The sequence below is a fragment of the Nanorana parkeri genome, unplaced genomic scaffold (assembly GCF_000935625.1).
Source record: "Nanorana parkeri isolate BGI_ZX_2015 unplaced genomic scaffold, ASM93562v1 scaffold1473, whole genome shotgun sequence".
Classification (NCBI taxonomy): Eukaryota; Metazoa; Chordata; class Amphibia; order Anura; family Dicroglossidae; genus Nanorana; species Nanorana parkeri.
This window is the reverse complement of record NW_017307741.1, coordinates 151817-166507: the sequence shown is the minus strand read 5'-3', so window position 1 is coordinate 166507 and position 14691 is coordinate 151817. Positions and strand designations below refer to the sequence as shown.

The 14691-nt window shown below is 42.2% G+C and overlaps 1 protein-coding gene across 1 annotated transcript in view; it reads left to right on the top strand.

Moving 5' to 3' along the window:
* The first annotated feature begins 341 nt into the window (after window positions 1-341).
* Window positions 342-14691, top strand: part of TMEM173 (transmembrane protein 173) — a 47137-nt gene continuing 32787 nt past the window's right edge. The window contains exons 1-4 of the mRNA XM_018570186.1: window positions 342-460; window positions 3560-3746; window positions 8407-8515; window positions 10374-10612. Of these exons, the coding sequence (XP_018425688.1) occupies window positions 372-460; window positions 3560-3746; window positions 8407-8515; window positions 10374-10612 (624 nt within the window). The 5' untranslated portion in view covers window positions 342-371. The remainder of the gene's footprint in view (window positions 461-3559; window positions 3747-8406; window positions 8516-10373; window positions 10613-14691) is intronic.

Sequence of the window (14691 nt, the reverse complement as noted above, 5' to 3'; positions counted from 1 at the left end):
GCGAGCAGGGCCCTTCTAATCGTATTGTATTGAAATTGTATTGTACTGTCTCCCCATTTTGTAAAGCACTGCGCAAACTGTTGGCGCTATATAAATCCTGTGTAAAAATAATAATACATGTTGTAGGTATAATGCAGATGCATGTAGTTATATATAAAACTAATATAATAACTGTAATGGATGATTTTCTATTTTTTTTAATTTTTTTTTAGATGGCTCCAATACAACCGGAATCTGTAAATTGTTCCATTATTCCACAACCTAGAGGGAACCGAGTTGTTAAAGCCATCTGTATTTTTATTTTTGTATGCCTTATTATTCTGTATCTTAATGGAGTTCACAAATATACAAGTAGTCAGTTTGCCTATGGTATGGCAATGCATTTAATTATCTCTCAAGCATGGCAGTTTGTTGCCAGTCTCTGTGAATTTTCTGAAGAAATCACTCACTTGCATAGCAGGTAGGTAAAATAAATGGTCTAATAGTTAACTGTTTTTACTTTTCAGATCGGAAACCAACATTAGGGTTTTTTTTGCACATTACTGTAATCACCAAATGCCACATTCCAAATCATTGACCAGATTCAAACTGCACCATTATTAGTAATGTACAAATTTATTTAAATTATTACATATGTAAGTCAATGCAGGAACAAGGTCCTCTGACACTCAAGGCAAAATCTCCCACCCCCAAGCTCAAACCAATGGAGTTTGCATTTCCATGGGGCCAGCCATCCAGAGTCTCCCCTTTCATCAGAATCACCAGAGTCCAGGGGCGGACTGACCCATCGGGCAGTCGGGCACGGCCCGAGGGCCTGCGACCACCATGGGGCCATCAGGGCCAGCCTTAAGGGTGTGCGAGCTGTGCGGCCGCACAGGTCGCCATGGCAACAAGGGCGCCGTGCGACCGACACAGCTCGTCCTTCTCTCCCCGTCACAGCTGAGCTGGCCATCCGATATGACAGCGCTCCCTCGTCCGCCCCCCCCCTAAAGTGGGGGCGCAGGAGGGAGCGCTGCTTGCTGTCAGGATGGCCGAGCGGTGAGGATATCGGAGCCGCTGTCATGTGCTACAAAATGTTGGTACAAATTTAATTCAGGATGACAGCGCCTCTCTGCGTGGCAGAGCGGGGAATAGGTAAATATCAATTATATTTACCGGTCCTCCGCGTGAGAAGGACAAACACTGGAGCGATCGTCTGAACGAAAACTAAAAAAGTTTTCATTTGTTTCATCAAACAAAACACATTTTTATGCTACTTTGGATTCAGCCATTGGCGTGTTCTGGAGGCAGGGCGCATGACGTCATATAACACCACACGTGTTGGGCGCCACCATCTTGGTGTATATCTAGGTGTACACCAAGATGGTGGGGCCAATATCGGTGTGTGACGTCACCTGACGCCACGCATGCATGGCGTTTTGTAACGCCATCCTCCCTGCCTCCAAGATGGTGGCACGCATTCACAGAACACGCCGGTGGCCAACATGGCCGCTGCACATTCTCAACAAATTATTATTATTATGTGCCTGAATACATTTTTCGTATATTCGGACATATAGTAATTCATTAATTTTACATGTAGTCCGGGTTTTGTCTTCTGTTTTTTATTTTTACTTTTCTAGATATACTGACTTGAAAAAAGGGTCGGCATGATATCCTGACACTTTATTTGTATAGACTCTATTTTAGTTTGACCTTTATTGTTTACCTTCTGTTGTTTTATTTGATAAGAATACTTATATTGTGCCGACAAGTTTAATACCTTTGAATAAAAGTTTTATTTTTATCATACTTTTTAATATGTTTCTTTGCGGCTTAACAAAATAGGAGTCTTTAAATGGTGCGGATATCGGGGGAAATGGGTGCGGTCACGCGGAGGGGGTGGCCACTAAAGGGTGTGGCCACTGAGGCCTGTGGTCACTGAGGGGCGCTGTAAAGCTATCTCGCACAGGGCGCCTAAAGGCCTAAGGCCGGCCCTGTGGCCCGTGACCAGGCCTGCCGATAGGGGTGTACAGGCAGCTGCCCTGTACCAGGCGGGCCCCATCAAGTGAGCGTGTGAGCGGGGACCGAACCCAGCACGGGCTAGGGGAGTCTGCCTCCACACATCCTGTCAGTGCCGATACTAGGGGGGCATATAATATTATTCAGCCAGGGTGGCCGATACCCCTCTCCCTCTGCAGGCACTGCCAGGGCACCTGAGGGCGCTGGGGAAGGGGGGCCTAGAAGGTCGGGCAGAGATTCAGCCAGGAGTGAGACGATACGATGACAACCTGTCAGCAGGTATGAGGAGCTCTCCTGCACTCACAGCTTCTCCTATACACTATACATTCCGTCTGGGAGCAGCGTGGGGAGGGGGAGGGGGGATTCTTCTCCCTGTCTCAGCCTTCTCCTCTCTTCCTCCCCTGGCTTCTTGAACTATGAGCGGGCTGCATAGTAATGCTGTGTGTGTGTGTGTCCTGTATTGTGTGTACTGTATTGCGTGTGTATTGTGTGTACTGTATTGCGTGTGTATTCTGTGTGTATTGCGTGTGTATTGTGTGTACTGTATGTGTATTGTGTGTGTGCTGTGTGTGTATTATGTGTTGTGTGTTGTGTGTGTATGCGTATTAAGTGTTGTGTGTGTGTATTAGGCCTCATTCACACTGGGAGCACACGTCCATGCAGCGTGCACACCTGTAAACAGTTGATCCCGGGAGGGAGAGGTGCTGCGTGTCATTGCGCGCAGCAGCCTGTTCTCCTCTATGGGAAGACAGGGCTGGACGGTGTCAGTACAAAAACAGTACTGAGAACAAGCAGACACTACAAGAGGTTAGAAGAGAAGGGGTTCAATCTCAAAACAAGTAAGGGTTTTTTTTACTGTGCGAGTAGTAAAAATGTGGAATTCCCTTCCACAGACAGTGCTATCCACTGATAGCGTAGAGAAGTTCAAGTAACTGCTAGCTGAGTTCTTCAGTCACTAAATACACAAGGATATGGGAAGTGTTAAATACACATAAATACATACACACAGACACACACAGGTTGAACTGGATGGACCTTGGTCTTTATTTAACCTTACCTACTATATTACTATGTTACTATGTATACAAAACTATAAGAAAAAAAGTTTTCAGTTGGACATAATCTTTAGGCTTTTCTGAAATAGCTGATTATATAAATTAGGAGGGTTACCCCTGTTAAGCAGTAGAAGTCCATAGCCCTAAAATAGTTACTCTAATTTGCAGATGTAGTGGTAATGGGAGATGAGAGTTAAAATGGTAAATGGGAGAAGAGTTAACTCAGGAGTCAATGCAGAATTCAGGTATGTTTCAACGGTCAGTGATGATACTTGGTTGCATATTTCAAGCTCTATAGCATGGGTGGAGGGATAGGCACACTAATAGTAAATTGCGGTACAGGAAAAGTGGGAAATGTAGGTGTACTATGTTTTTACTTTTTTACCTTTTTACTTCAATTACATTTTAAAGTGCTGGAATTTATAGAAACCTTAAGAGTGTTTGAATGTTTGTTAATGTAATTTGTAGAGATAATATTTAAGCATCTTTTTTTTTTCTTAAAGGTATAATGGAGAATACCTGAGAGCATTTAAAGCAAGCTTCTGTATGAGGCACGTGTCTATTTTCATTTTAACCTGCACTATTTGCTATATCTTTTATGATGAAGATCTGTTGCCAAGATTCTCCTGCGTGATTAACTTGACTCTGCTGTTCCTTTGTAATTTGTTGGGCTGGCTTTGTGGGCTCCAGGTATGGCAAGTAATACATTTGTTTTCAAAAACTGAGTTTTGTAGTATACAATTATGGTTTAATTATTATTTTACAGCTATGTAATAATGAATCTTGTGATATGCATATCTACACATTATCATGTTTGACTCTTTTGTAACCAGAGGTCATTGATGCCTAGATACAAGGCCAAATTTAGCAGCCTTAAGGTGCCCATACACTGCTCGATTCTCGTACGAGAATCGCGGGAAATCCCGCGATCGTATGAAAATAGAGCAGTGTGAACGAGGAGCACGCTAGAAAACCGTACGATTTTCGGCTGGTTTGAACGTTGCTCGGGAGACAAATGCCGAGCGGGCCGGTGTGCGCACGTGCACACTGCCCGTTCAGCATTGCGGTCATCGAAAGCCCGCCCCTCAGGGGGGGGCTTGCGATGATCGAGAGTACGATCTGCCTGTCCAAGATGGGCAGATCGTACGTTTTTTTAATCACTTTACAACCATCGCAAGACTAAGGTCTTGCGATGGTTGTACAGTGTATGGCCACCTTTAGCGTGCATTTGTTAACTTGACAATAACTTTATGATTAATTTGCACACCTGAGGGCCCATACACACCAATTGCGGTGCGTTCCAGAGCTGTAGCTGCTGGAATACACAGCAATCGCTCACAAAACTTCCTCCTTCGTTCTGGGGCGGGAGGGGGCGTGACGGTGCGTTGAAGTCAATGGCAGCGCAGCCACCCCCCCACCCGCAGTGCAATCGAATGCATGGCAAAACATTGGCTGTGCTCCAGTCCACTGCGAACGCAAACAATGGAGCATGCAGCATTTTTTTGCGTTTGCAGTGGACCGGAAAGTTTTGTGAGCAATTGCTGTGCGTTCCAGCAGCTGCCGCTTACAAATATGTAAAAAAGAAATTAAATGTTTTCTTTTTTATAGTTTTTTTATTTTGTTTAATACTCACAGGTGTCAGTGTTCATCTGCAGGCTGAAGCCTACTATTGTTTTAAATTAAGCCTCCAGTCAGCATGTGATCACAGCCGTCATAGTGATCAAACATTCTTGATTGACCATGATTAGTTAGTGATTATTAGCGGGGACACAAGCTGTCAGGACAACCAAGATTTATAAATAACCAGCCGTGCAAAGTGATGACTGCAGGTTTTAAAGAGGGGCATTCATAAACATACAACTTGTGGATGGGAAATGGTTAAAATATTTAATAATCTAATATGACTCATCCAATGAGCAAAGTAATCACTTGTTACTCATGCCTGACCTATATCCTTTAATTCTTAGCTTACGTGGACCTTATGACATTTTGTTTCAGGGCCCATTCACACTGTTGCATTTTGGTAAAGCACATGTTACCACAATGTGCGGCAATGCATGTTACATGCATAGGTATGATGCAGTGCAATTCAGAATGAATGTCATCCCAAAGCACCTTGCCAACATACATGCATTGCAGCACACATTGTGTGCTACCAGAAATGCTGCATGCTCCTTTCTTGATTTATTTTGGTGCATTAGGCAGTCCATTAAAGTGAAATCCTCCAGTGTCCTTAGATTAGTTGTGTGGCCCAGGTGAGGGACAGATAGGCAGAATGGGACTGACATTGATATTGTTTGTGTCTCTCAAGCATCCAGGATCGGGCAGAGATCTGTTGCAGAGGTTATTGTTAGAAGAGTCCTGAAAGCTCTTAAAGGAGAACTATGGGGTCAGTGTTTTTCCCCATAGTTCTCCTTGGGGTAACGGGAGGACACAAACTAGCGTCCTCCCATTACCCTAAGCTCAGTATACCGCGAGCTACAGCTCGCGGTATACTGAGACGCCGCACCTGGAGCGGATCCCGACTTAGATGACGGCATCCGCCCAGCTGCGTAAGTGACAGCTGGCTCTGCCTATCTAGAGGCAGAGCCAGCTGTACCAGCCCCCTCCCCCGTCTGTTCCGCCAGTCAGCGCTGGCAGATCGGAGCGGGGAGAGGGGAATCCAGCCCCTCCCCCTGTCACGGCAGAGAGCCGTGACAGGATCGAGAGGTGAGGGAACCCGGTATGTGTTCGCTCACCTCCCGATCTACTGAGCCGACCTGTGACAGTCTCATTGTCACAGGTCGGCTTAGAACTATAAGGTGAGTGGAAATCACTCATGTCATAGTTCTCCTTTAATTTCTGTGCTATTAAAGGTGATGAGGGCTTGCCCATAGGCCTTTTGTATAATCTGCTCCATAACTTGATAGCTGGCAAATTAGCAGATATTCTGGAGCGGATCTGTGTCTCTCCAACATAGCCCCAGTCCCCAATATGGAAAGTGCTCTTTTCATATTGATGGGCAATTCCTCTGGGTAATCAAGTAGGTTGGTAAATATAGATTGTAGAGCTAGTCGGATTTGGTCCAGCTCCACTGTCTCAGGTTGCCCAAAGTTCTTAAGATGCCTTTGTATTAGCAGCAGGTGGTTATTATTTGATGTTGAGGTAGTTTGCAGTTTGTAGATTTGTTGGTTCTGGCCATTTTCCAGCTCTCTCTACTTTCTGTGGTCTCATGGCTATGGCACAGAGATTTTCCCACAGGTCTAACACTGCTACAGCAAGCGTGCTTGATATTCATGGCCATTGATTGCAGGTCTGCCATGCAGTGCATTTCCCTCATGTATGAGTGGACCATTTAAGGATTTCCTGTGCCTGAGTCACTGGTTTGATGGCTGTCCTGGAAGATGGCCGGCAATGAGGCCTAAATGTGGGCCATCTTGGTATGTTCCTGGGACTGTGATTGTAACAGGCATGTGCACAGGCTTGTTTGATAGAATTGCATAACCAATTTTTAACAAAAACGATTTTTCCCCGAAAAAGGGGATCCCACCACTGTTTCAACATTTTTGACCATACACTTTATATTAGTCGTAGAAAATGATTTATTAAATATATATTTAAAATTGCACATATATAAAAAAATCCATATAAAAAAACATCAACAAACATATAAGTGGCTGCATACGGCTGATAAATAAGAAAAGATGCGTGTGGATAAACATTGGTTAGAGGGCACACCCTGAAAAACTCCGCTTTATGAAGATATTTGGATTGGATTCCCAAAGATTGGAAAGCAGATGCCAGATCTCGTCATACACGTGTATGGAAAAATGCAAAAAGAAACAGTCAACATGAAAAAAAATATATCTATATCATATGTGTAGAAAAAATGGATGGATTTCACTCACAGTACTGTGTATGTTCGCCCATAGAACAAAGTAGGAGGATCGGAGTGGTTTTACCGTATTTCCCCCTTTATCTGCTGGTTTCAAGATAATTTCTTTATTATGTTGGAGATCTTTTAATGCTTTTCTTTGGTTACATGTTAAGTTATAATTTTTAACTTTTTGGGGTAACTTATCTGTAATATCTTCGCTTACCCTTTTTACGAAGTTCCAGATGTTAATGTTTTGTGATAAAGGGGGAAAGGTAGTTGATTTAGATTTAAATTTCAATTTGGAGACTCTAGGGGGTATATGTCCCTCCTTAGACTCTTCTTCTTCCTCTGAGATATGTCCCTCAGACCACAGATCTTGGAGGTCTCGCAAAGCTTGGTATTCCTTCCTCGAGAAGTCCTTCCAATCCTTTATGATCCTTATCTTCATAAAGTGGAGTTTTTCAGGGTGTGCCTCTAACCAGTGTTTATCCACACGCATCTTTTCTTATTTATCAGCCGTATGCAGCCACTTATATGTTTGTTGATGTTTTTTGATATGGATTTTTTGATATATGTGCAATTTTAAATATACATTTAATACATAATTTTCTACGACTAATATAAAGTGTATGGTCAAAAATTTTGAAACAGTGGTGGGATCCCCTTTTTCGGGGAAAAATTGTTTTTGTTAACAAATTAATAGGGGACCCTCCATTATAAACAAATCAAAGCTTTATTGTTAATTTATATATATTTCAAACCTTCCCACCCTGCAGTATGCATAACCAATTTTTCCAATTTTTAAGTTAAGATTAGCGGTTACAGTTGCAAACGTTCTTTCATAGCTCAGGAGCTTGTTTACTATATGGCCATTACTGACACCCACCAAACCGCACCCTTTGTTATTACATTTTAAATATCTACTATATCTATTGTATGCTATATGTTTAAATAAGCAATTCATTCAAAAATAATTTCTTTAAAATAAAAAGCCACCCTAAAACATAAGCCTCTTCTGTTCTGTAGACTCCACTAGGCTGAGGTTAAATAAACAATCAAGTTTAAGGTCTGCTGTCTAGAATGTATTAATAAAAGACTCCCTTAAATTTTAAAAAAATGTAATTAAAAGGTGTAGGGCAGATATACCAATTACCTGTACTGTAACATTTGTATTTATGTACTGTACAATGTGCCTAATTTTAAATTAATTTGATTTACCTGAATGAATTTCTTGTGTGTGACATAATATTTAAATTAGATGAAAAACTCAACAAGCCTCCAGCACTTTGGAAAGCTTATTTGCTCTATAACCAGCTGATCGTTCTTCTCTCTTGAAACAGGAAGGGCTCTTATTCCACCTATCCCTTCCCTCCCTTAATGTCTTTAGCCAAAGCAGTGTGTCATTTATGAGAATGTTTAACTTGCTGATAGAGCAGATAATGCATATAGGGTTTTTAAGGCTATATAAGCACTGAACATTTTTTTTCCCCCAAGGGACCAACACCTGCAACTATTTCTGAAATTACAGAAAAAAGACACCTGAATGTTGCTCATGGGCTTGCATGGTCTTATTACGTTGGCTACCTCAAATTTGTTCTTCCAGGTAGGAAAACAATTTTATAAATGGGCAGTGACTACTGTAACTGCTCTAAAACACCTCTTTATATTTTTGACTGAAACATTTTGGCCTGCCATTTTCTATTTGTAATACTCGAACCAGAAAATATAGGAAAATTGTGTACATATTGGTGTCCTTGCTTTTTTCAACTATGAATATTGTTTTCAAAATGAAAATAAATACCTGTCCAAAAGTCCTCGTAAGTCCTACTGTCTTTTTTGTGTATGTTTCTATCGTAATTCTAGGAGGTTAGGTTGTAGGATAGTTGCATTTGTTTGGCACTAGGATTCTGAGAAACTAGTTTTAACTCTTTTACCTGTACATGAATGCCTCAGTGATGTTAGTTTATCTCACATTAAATTGTGCCTTAGCCTAACCTCTTCAAGCTGTCATAATATCATGCAAATAGAATAAGGGCACCACTTATTAAAAAGGACACTTCAGAACACACAAGTATTCTAAAACATTCAAAGAGGACAAAGGGAATGTTGTACCACTACCCTACTATCTTCCTTTATAACATTTTGTTGATTATTTAATCTGCTCCCCCATGGGGGACAGTTATAGTTTCTTACACATGTCGAATGTGCATGTGTTGGAAATCACAGAAACCCTACCAGTCTACTTTTCCATTTGCCTCTAGCCATGCCTTGTATTTAAACCTTCAGACTTCAGTGGTCAGACCATAAGAATCCAATTTATGCCCATTTGCAACACAGACATTTCTTATTGATCAAAGACTGGTAAATGAAAAGTGTTAATTTGAGGCCCTTTTTTTAGACATGCACAGTAACAGCACATATGCTGTTATACAGTTTTAAGAAGGGTGGTTATAGCCATAAACCGTTGCTGTTAATAGACAAGTTAATTTGAAGTCAATACATTTCTTATCAGGTGTTGTAACCCACTGTGATTTACTCTGTATACTGTATTGAGGCTAATTTATCAAAATCTTAATTTAAAATAATTGTGTAAATATTTAATCCCGTGAAAAACAAATCCCTGTTCTTTGACATTCTCCTCTCTTGGTATCCAGTCTCCTATCTGGGGTGCAGACTCTGGTGCTTCTGGGTTTCTCCCAGACAGCTCTCCTGATCACCATTGGGGCTAATCAGGAGACAGGTTCCCTGATTGGCATCACCTTTATATTGCAAAGTGACAGGTCATCCGTTATTCAAGCAACACGTCATTACTCATTAGCTGAGCCCTGCCTACTGCAGAATATCCCTGCCTTCTGTGTCCTCCTTGCTTGCCTCCAGTCTCTGAATAGTCTGTGCACTCTCAGTCCCCGTGTCATCTAATGAGTCCAAGTGTGCCACTGTTCATCACAGTTTGCTTAAATTGTGAATCCGTCTCACGTATCCCAATTGTCTACTGATCCTAATGAGCTTCTCTCTCAAAGACTTGATGTCCAGGAGGCTAGTCAGGCCATCTCCATGCTTTCTCGACACATTTGAATCAACTACATGCCTCTCTCCTTTCAGCTGCCAAAACCTCTGCCCCCGCTACAGCCATCTACAGGGCAACCATTTACCACGATGGTAGCCTGCATGCTTCACTTGCAGCCTTCTCCATACTTACCTGGGGATCTCAAGTGATGCCGAAGGTTCATTAATCAGAATAATATTCACTTCAAGCTACAGTCACAGAACTTTCTTACAGATCATGCTAAATTTCTTCTGGTGGGGCAGGATTCTTCTTTGTAGAAAAAAACTACCCCTGTATTAATTACTGTGGAGTAAATAACATCAACATCAGTGTGTTTATATACAATAAAATATGTCAGATTAGAATGGTTTGGACTAATACACATTGGTTTAACTATTGTAAATCTGTTTTACAGCCTTAAAGGTCTCAGTCGAAAGATTTAATGAAGAAAATAACAATTTACTGAAATCTTCTAACACCTGCAGACTGCATCTCTTGATACCTTTAAGCTGCAGAATATATGGGGACTTGAAAGAGATAGATGCGAATATAAAATTTGTCAAGGAGATCCCACCACTCTACATTGATCGGGCCGGGATCAAGGGAAGAGTTTTTAAAAACAACGTCTATCGCATTTTGGATGAAGATCACAGGGTATCTGCCATTTTTTTTATATCTATTGAGCATGACTTGAAGATAAGATTATATATACTGTATTTCCATGTTTGCAGACAAATTTGGATAACACCTATTTAATATTTGTTACATGTTTCTCATTCACATAGCATAACGTGAAAATTAAACTACTGTCCAGGGCAAGATTAGAATCTCCTGCACAGATCACTGAGGCCTTCAAAATGAGGAAGTAAGGTTTTTAGCATAGAAGTGAAAAACGGAACCTGGACCGAGTTGGGGGCATACTAGGACAAAAGAGTAACTAAGGTGTCGTTTAAATGTCCTTTCAATAATAAATATCGTTCCTCGGGGTCTCCTATCTCCAGCAACAAGCAAAATGAGACATTTTTAGCAAAGCAAATGGCAACCCCTCTAGTCTTGTCGGAGGCATTGCTCAGGAAAAACTGAGGATAGTATTTGCTAAGAAAGGCAGGTTGATAAGAAATCGGGAAATGAGTTTCCTGAAGGAAGAGAAGGTCCACTCGCTGAGAGTGGTAATATTGAAATGCCATTTTTCTCTTCGCTGGAGAGTTTAGACTCCGAACATTGTGGGAAGCAAATATCAATGGTCTATGTGTAGTCATCATGACCCCAGTTTAAGGTCAAAGCACGAAATAAAGCAGCACAGGTATAGCTCACCACTCCCCAAGATGAGCAAGTTTCCAGATGTTGGACCCCAAGATGAGCAAGTTTCCAGATGTTGGAATATAGGGTGGACCACCCCTGCGGACTCAAAGAATAAACTAAGGAAAAAGAAAGAAGGAAGAAAAGACAAAGGGGACCAACAATACAATACAAGTTAAAAATAAAAAACAACAAAAAAAAAACAACAACAAAAAGATACCCAGACAAACAATTATCCCCTTTAGGCTTATCGGAAAAAATTCCCGACCCTTGTACCGGAGCTCTCAGCATGCTCTCAAATGTGCACATCTACCCGCGGCCATCTTCAATTTCGAATGATACCTCTCTAGCACCTCCTCGAAAATAGTTTTTTACATTGCAGCTTGCACAAAACATGTAAGAGAAATTGTGTGCTGGCTGTGCTGGTAGATCTAATTTTCAGTTGTAAGCTTGATTTTAGCACTGTCTGTCCTAACAAAGCATTAGAGCTCTAAAAGTAGTGTATGATAATAAGGGGGAGTTCAGTCTGTCCTTCTGTGTTTCTATTAGGACAGACAGAGTTTCCTGTTACTGAAATTGGGGAGAAGCTTGCAAAGGCCTGCAAAATAGAGATATTATCCAATTTGAGACAGATCCCCTCTCCGTTTTGACTGACTGGGACTGATTAAACTGATGATCAGTGTACATCAATTCAGGTTACGTCCGTTTTTTGGGACTGATAATACAGCATGGAAAGCTCAATGCATAATAGGAGAAGGCAAAGAATCACGTGGAAAATGTTTAGTTTTTTTCTTTTTATTTCCCCCCACACAGATGGGAGACAAAATGGGACACCCAATCAGGGCCGGATTTGCCACAAGGCCACACCCCTCCCCCCGCACCTACCTCTCTCCTCGCTGGAGATCTTCAGGCTCCGCCCCTCCCTTAAATGTGCCTCTATTCGCCGGCCGGAGATAGTCTCTTCAGGATGGAGAGCAGGGACCAGAACGGAGAACTCCATTCTCTGCTCTGCTCCGTGTAAGCAGTGAGAGGGGAGAGCCTTTCCCTGTGCTAGAACTCCTGTATTGGAGTGAAAGGTTCTGGAAAGAGAACCTGTCACCTCCAAATGCTATCACAGAGGGGCTTGTTAGCTTGTTATAAAAAAAAAAGAAATTAAAAAAAAATTATAAAAAAAGAAATTAAAAAAATTATAAAAAAATTAAAAAAGTAAAAGATTATAAGATAAATAAAAATTAAAAAGTGATAAAAAAGTAAAAACAGAAAAGTAAAGAAAGAATAACAAAAATGAAAACTAACCGTCGCCCCCACCATCTGGTTGCCATTCTCCATTGGGGTGGGGGGTGCATTGAGAAATCTGGCCTTGAGGCAGCAGGGAGAGTAAATTCGGCCCTGCCCCCAGTGAATATTAGTTCCACCAACTGAAAACTTTCCTGTTACTAGTGCTAAAGGGGTGCATTAAAGCGAACCTTTACACTCAAAAATCTAATTTTACCAATGCATCCCTCTATGTATAATGATATAGACATGTAAGGTGTAAAATGCTGTGATTTTGAAATACTTGCAATTGCAGAGTATTCACTTCCTGCTTTGAAAGGGCACAATGACTTCAGTTTGCCACAGCAATGCACACTGAGATTGCTTGTCATCAGCAGAGCATTGCTGGGAAATCTCATCTGTATTCTCATGAGATCTCAGGGAAAGGCATTTTCCTCCCCTGAGATGATGTGCATGGTCACATGTCCTGTGCCAGAAATCCAGGAAGTAAAAGGAGAACTAGTAATCTGCCCTTAGTAAACATTGGCACTGTCAGAAGACTGGGGAAGAAGAGAGAAGTAAGGTATGCAAAGATCACAAAGCCTGAAATTATCTAGAAGTATGTGTTTGTAGATTGTCATGACTAAACATTTCTAAAGGTGTGTTTGTTGATATCTTAAATATATGGGTAGGTCTGCTTTAAATCCTAAACGTTTCATTAGGGATAAATGTTATTTACTTTGGCAGTGATGTGGTAAAGACAGTGATGCCTTCAGGGCCCCATTTTGGCCAACCCAGGTTTTCCCGTGGGGTGTGGTGTACCTCCCTTTCTGTGCTGGAAAGCCACGAACCCTCCTATGTATTCCAAAGCCTGTTTGGAAGTGCCCCAAAGCCGCTAACATCAGTGTTACCCACCACCGCATGCCTCTTGGTTAGCCTACCTTCAGCTCTGACACTTTGTGAAACTTTTGTCATCCTCTGGCAACCTTTATAGGCCCCTCACCCCTTTTGAGAGGCTGTGTGCTGTGGCTCTGTCGTTTCCATCCTGTTTCCACGCTCTATCACTCTTTGATCTCCAAGACTAGTGGGGATTCGTTATACTTTTTCCCGGCCTGGGAGCAGGAACTGGGGATCGTCCTCTTGGAAGATGACCTTTATTTCACACACACCTATACCCCCTGGTCAACGGAATTTCAAGTTGTTGACCAGGTGGTATAGGTCACCAGTTAGAATGCACCAAATCAGCCCAACGCACTCAGACACCTGCTGGAGATGTCAAACTGAGCTAGGCACAATGACCCACATTTGGTGGAGCTGCCCTCTGCTTCTGCTCTTTTGGTGAGCTGTCTCACACATCTACTCGCGAGTGGCCTCTATTGAAATTAATATTACGCCCAAAATGGCTTTACTTTACATCTTCCCGGACTCTATCTCTACAGTGAAGAAATCCCTTCTTAGATTCTTTGTCATTGCTGCCCAAGCTTTAATACCTCGGCTTTGGAATTCCCCTGTTGTTTCCTCTATTATGGAATGGACGGTGGAATTGTGTCGGCTGATGAGATCTGAGGAGCTAATTGCAGAACGGGCTGAACGATCTGATGCCTTTGTGGCCAGATGGATGCCCTGGATTTTGTTCTTGGATTCTGAGGAGTACCGGTCTCTGCAGTGAGTGAGTTTTTTCTATACCTCTGGTACCTCAGTGCCTGCGGCGGTGTTACCGTGGAATGTCTGGTGGTTTCCCCTCTACAAACTGTGGCGGAGGGCAGACACTCCCCCTCCTCCCTTCTTCCTCCGCTTCTCCCTTCCCTCCCTGCCTTCTCTTTATGCTTCTGCTTCTCTCTCTCTTCTCTTCTATGTCTGTCTGTTGTAACATGTTGTTTGTAGTGCCTCGGCCTTCTACTCTCAGGGTTACTCCACTACCAATTCTTTGCCCTAAGCCTTGGAGTGAACCCCCCACCAGGCCAATGTGGGTCTTCAGGGGTGGTGGTGGTGTGACCTACACGGTGGTGGGGACCCGTACACGCCTCACTAAATGGTTTTATTGTGTGTTTAAGACATGGATGATTTACATTTTGTATGGCGGAAGATACATCAGCTTTGAAAAGTTGTTTCTGTGAAACCCTTAATAAAAACTATTCCTGGGAACGTGAATTGGGACATGCAATGACAGTAGAAGATTG